A 5,784-nucleotide genomic window follows, 5' to 3' on the forward strand; every position below is an offset into this window, starting at 1 on the left:
TGCCTCAGCCTCCCAAGTAGCTGGGACTACAGGCGTCCGCCACAATGCCCAGCTATTTTTTGGTTGCAGCCATCATTGTTGTTTGGTGGGCCCAGGCTGGATTCGAACCCGCCACCTTAGGTGTATGTGGCTAGTGCCTTAGCCACGTAAGCCACAGGCACCGAGCCAACAATTGGTTTTTTCCTCTATTCAGCTGGAAACTTAATCCTTGATTGCACCCATCTGGCTCAGAAATTTTCCACTTTTTCTACCTCAAGCAGCACCCACTGACCAAGTTCATGCACTGAAGACTCTGCAAGGCCAGTTAAGGGAGTAGATGGTAGTAGCAGAGAAATTTCTAGACCCAATTTCCTCTTTATATGAGACTAATACAGGGACAGAAGTGGTCCAAGATTATTTGCATGTTTCACGTGACAATTTACCCGAAACCCAGACCTTCAGTAGGGCAAATTACTGAGACAGAAAAAGGGTCAAAGGAAAGAGTCAGTCTTATTCTGTGCTGGGAATATTATGAAACAGTCACTTCATACCTATTTATGAAGCACTTGCTTGTGCCAGGCTCTGTGCTAGGAGCTGGGGATACAGCAATAAACAAGATGAACATTGTCCTTGCCTGTATTCCTGCAGTGGTATATATCACACAAATAATTATACAGCTTAACTACTACTGAAGTTGTAGAGTACAAAGATAGAGTACAGTGTGCTATACGAATATATAGTAGGGAGGCAAACTAGTCTGGGGTATCCAAATCCAATAACAAAACTGAACACCCATACCCCAAAACAAAGCAAGAGACAGGGAGGGTCTGAGGAAGGGATGTCCTTACCTGCTCCCATGCAGCCCAGGCTGAGGCCAAGCAGCAGCGGCAGGAGTATGGTCATGCTCTGCTCTGTGAAGATGCCACTGGGAATTCAGTCCCCTGGACCAACTCTTCCAGGGGCCTTGAATCCTCACTTGTCCCAAAAGCCCCAGCCTGGGAAGATAATTTCCAGACTCTAAGCAGAATGTGGTATCATCCAGGCTCCTAGATCCCCACTAGATGAGTAATTTGGCGCTACCCAGCCCCCAGACACTAAACCTGTTCCTACCAGCTCATCAGAGTCCGGTTGTCAGATTGGCTAGGTAGGCGGGGACAGATGTAGAAACAAATCACTGAGTTCCTCAGCCTAGGATCATCTGTTACCAGGTAAACTTCATCCTACCCTAGGCTTAGACAACAGAATTTTTTCTTTTCCTCAATTCTTTTTCTGCAGAACAATTAGTCTGTAGGTGGATTCCCTAGATTAGTGGAGGGAATAATCCCAATATTCCTAGGGTATATGTAGCTTGGGATGCTCACTGATTTAACTTTTTCTCTCAATGTCTTCCCTACCTCCCCAAAGACTAGATAACATTCCTTGTTCCTTCATGGGAGATTACCCAGAAAGGTATTATAGGTATTTCCAAGTTACAAATATCCGACTCATATAACTTGCACTTACGAATGGGGGTCATTACAGGTAATAGATAAATATACCTGTTCCAACTTACATACAAATTCAACTTAGGAACAAACCTATAAAATCTATCTCATTCATAGCCTAGGGACTGCCTGTATATAAACCCTTGGTCTGTCCTGCCACCCAGGAGACAAGAGACAAAGGGCCCTTCTGGGGCAGGTGGCAGAGGCAGGGCTGCTGAGAGAGTACAGAGTCATTTGGTCTCAAAGCAAGACTGCAGAATAAGGGAAGAAGTTCCACCTTAGAGATCAGGCGGCCTGGTTCCCACAGTGGCCTGGAAAATCTCTTCATGGGCCTCCACTGCTGCTTCTCTCCTAGCCAGTCAAGCTTCATTTCCTCTTCAGCTATGATAGCTGCTTTCTAGAGCCAAGAAACCATATCCTCCTACACTGGAGCCATCTCAGGTGGAGGACCATAGGAAACCCCTGAAAAATAACTAGTGGTGGGCTAGCAATAGTCTACCTGCCTTCCCCTAAACTCTAAACTCCCCTGTGCATTTCCTGCTTGGTCCCAGGGCAGGTCCCTGCATCATGAAGCCACTGGAAAAATAAGATAAAGTTTCTCTACTTTCCTTCCTCTGGAAAAAAACAAGTTTTTCTTTTGTTTTTTTGAGACAGAGTCTCGCCATATGTGTCATGCAGCCTCCCAAGTAGCTAGGACAAGGCCACAATGCCTGGCCATTTTTTTGTTGCAGTCATCATTGCTGTTTAGCAGGCCCGGGCTGGGTTGGTGTACATGGTCAACATGGTGTACACCATTTACGTGGTGTACATAGCTGGGTTGGTGAACCTACCAGGCTTGGTGTACGTGGCCGGTGCCATAACCACTGTGCTATGGGCTCAAAGCCTGGAAAAGACAAATTTTAAATGACAATGCATTCTTCCATTCCATTGTGAACCATATAATTGGCAGATTTTTCTGTCACTAACTTAAAACTCTAAATTGACTTCCCTCTGCTCCTCAACAGGCTTCAGGGCTGCCCCTTCTTACCTTAGTTTCCGGAAAGCTATTGTATTTGATTTAACAGTGAGCCAAACAAAAGAGGGTGAGCAGGGACCCCCTTGAACCACACTTACCTGCCCTCCCCCAATGTCCATAATGCCAGAAGGATCTCATATTTATGAAGAAAAAGGGAAGAAAAAAAAATGCATGTACCAAAACTAAATACAAAGATCATTATCAGAAACAGACTTGTTTCATGTAACTAGTTAAGATTATCTGAAGCTCCTCATACTTCCCAGCAACCCCTACCCCACCCCCACCTTAATTATATACTCTTATCTCTGCTAATGAATCATCAAGTGTGTTGAAGTGAGCAGAAGTAGGCACTCCAAAATTTGTAGAGCTTCTGCTTTGTAACAGATATTATCATTTAATCTTAAAGTTCAAAAACAGGCCCAAAGATTCATATCCCAGGTCTAGAAGCTTTAACTCCTCTTCTTATCCAACTCTTATACATGCACACACACATGCGTGTACACACACACAAGTATGCCTGCACACTCACTACATCTTGAGACTAGGATGGCCCAAATAAAAGAATTCAGTGGGGCCTCTCATGGGAAAAAGAGAAAAAGAAGAGCCACCATCCAATCTATCCACAAAGTTCCTCAAAGTTCCTTCTGCTCTTAGAACCATTATCTCTTTCACTTTCTGTCTTGACAGTTTCAAAGCTATAGGAATTCTCTACACACACACATACACACACACCTTCACATTTCTCCCTATTCCACCCAGATAAGCAGTGAACCTAACCTTGCAGGAACAAGCTTTGGGATCATTTCAGTGTCCACACAGTCTACCCCTGGCAGGGGAGTGCTCACTGTGTGGCCCTGTGCCAGGACTGGGCATGGCCCCAGCCAGTGCCAGTGAGGCTGAATGGAGTTCCCTCTGGTATCTGGTTCTCTGCTCTGGCAGTCAAAGGAGATGTGAAACCTTCTGAGAGGCCGCAGGAGGAAAGGGTATAAGAGGATTTCACTTCTCTATTCATGTGAAGTCTGAGGGAGCTTTTTAGAACAAAACAGGACAGAAAACCCAGAGACCTGTGCTCAGCAAAGCAGTTTTTCCACTCCTCTTCCCACCCCTACTATGCTTGCAGATATAGGTCTATCTTCCCACCTCCAGCCAACTCAGAAGACTATTTCAGCCTGTCCATTGTTACCTATGCAGCACTGGGACTGAAAAAGTTATGTTGTCTTTCAACTACTGCCACTATGCAACTGCCCCAAAAGTGATGGCTCTCCCTTCCCCTTCCCACTGCCTCTTCCCTTACTTAGCCTGGCCACCACACAACTGCAGTAGATGAGTTCCACTGCTTACATGCCAAGCCTTACAGGGAATACCAGAGCTAGGAAATATGGAGTCTGTCTCCACATCTCTCCACTTGTAGGTCAGTTGAGGAGTGAGAACAAACACTTATAAAGAGAAGAGTTTATGATAAAGCAAGTAGGCAATACGGCTACTTAAAAGAGAAAAGAGAAATCCTTATGGACATGGTAGGCAGGGGGTCCTCTCAATTGATAGGACATGGTGTGTAGCTCCATAAGCGTGGCGGTGCTGCGAGGTACCCCTGGGGAGGAGGGAGTCCTACAAGGAGCCCGGGATGGCTGAAACAAAATAAGCTGCAATAATGTCACAGACATCGCACACTGAGGGAAGTCACAAATGTGTTCTCTTGCTTTTTCTGAGTATGGCTAAAATAATAAATCTCTGTAGGCACTTCTGGTTCTGAGTTCTTAGGTTCTTAGGTTCCTCTTCCAGACAGATGGTTTTAACTCAAAATTCCATTTTAAAAACACAAAAATTGCTCAACCAAGCAATCACTTGTAATCTAAAACCAGAAGCATGAGACCACACTTGTGACTTCCTTCGGTGTCTTTACAAATCTACACACACTGGCACCCTGGTAGGATTCCATTACTTGCCCAGTCTGTCCAATCCTCCTCCTACCTCCCACATCATGCACCCTGCCCCTGTCAGGATTCACTGTTCTAAAACTAAACTCTGAGCCTTGGGCTACTGTAGCTAGTTCACCATCCTTCTATCCTGCAGCCAAACTACGTGAACTACTAGGGGATAGACTAGCTGATTTGCCACCACAACTCTTGATGAATGTTATCTCCATTTTACCCAGGAGAAAATGGAGGCAGAGGGAGGTCAAGTGGTTGCCCAGATTTATCTAGATACTAAGTAATAGAACCATGACTTGAACTCAGGATTTATGACTCTAAATTCCATATTCCTAATAATCAATTAAAAAATTGAGAATTGTCTACAAGCAAAACAACAGTATAAGCAAAATGAAAATATAAAAACTTTACTTTTAAAAAGAAAACTTTATTCAAGCACATAAATGAAGACCTGAGAGGTAGAGAAATATACCATATTCGTGAATGGACCATCCTACCATAATGACAATCTCTCCCCACATCTGTAACCTAAATGCTATCTCAACCAAAATCATGGCAGGATTTGGGGAGAATTTAACAAACTGATTCTAAAGTATACATGGAAATAAAGTCCACGAGTATCTTAGACAAATTTTGGTAAGGAGAAGTAAAATGGGGGAGGTGGAGTGGTAGAGAATAGAGACTATTCCCACAAAATAGTAACATATATTAAAAAGACAAAATAATTAAACAATGTGACATTGACATAGAAAGTAGTGATGAAGGCTTGTTAACCAGTTGGATGAAAGTATTTCAAATTGTATACAGTAACAGTACACTGTACCCCATGATAGTATTAATGTATACTATTATGATTTAATTTAAGAAAAAAAGTAGTGAGACTGAATAATCCAGAGACAAATTTATTCACATAGGGGAGCTTGGTAAAAAATCCTTGGATATAAATGGAATATTTGGTAAATGGTATTAAGATGATCAATTTACTATTTTGAGGGCAAAGAAAGTATCCTTATGGTATCCTTACACCATAGAGAAAATTTTCAAATTAAGAACGATCTAAATGTAAATGAAAAACAATAATACAAAGAGAAGAAAACATAGTGGAATATTACATGGCCAGATAAATATAAGGTAAAGCTTTTTACCCCAAATTATTCATCAGAAAAGAGGGAAATATGTTATCTATAAGACCATATTTTTTTCCAGATAAGCTGTTTGGGGAAGATACATTATCCTGAAACAATCTCAATTAATAAATGCATGGGAACTGGGATAAAATTGATTTATGAAACGAGGGGGTAGAAATGAAAAAATGCCCTCATTATAATGTTTAAAAAAGTGATTTGCGGGGCAGTGCCTCTGGCTCAAAAGGGTA

The 5,784-nt window shown here is 42.6% G+C and overlaps 1 protein-coding gene across 1 annotated transcript in view; it reads right to left on the reverse strand.

Annotated features, from left to right (window-relative positions):
* Positions 1-1,197, reverse strand: part of LOC100959019 (HLA class II histocompatibility antigen, DM beta chain) — a 7,704-nt gene extending 6,507 nt beyond the window's left edge. Inside the window, exon 1 of the mRNA XM_003789071.3 lies at positions 828-1,197. Within this exon, the coding sequence (XP_003789119.1) occupies positions 828-882 (55 nt within the window). The 5' untranslated portion in view covers positions 883-1,197. The remainder of the gene's footprint in view (positions 1-827) is intronic.
* Positions 1,198-5,784: the final 4,587 nt, after the last annotated feature.

The sequence above is a fragment of the Otolemur garnettii genome, unplaced genomic scaffold, assembly GCF_000181295.1.
Source record: "Otolemur garnettii isolate 467f Iridium unplaced genomic scaffold, OtoGar3 scaffold00031, whole genome shotgun sequence".
Taxonomy (NCBI): Eukaryota; Metazoa; Chordata; class Mammalia; order Primates; family Galagidae; genus Otolemur; species Otolemur garnettii.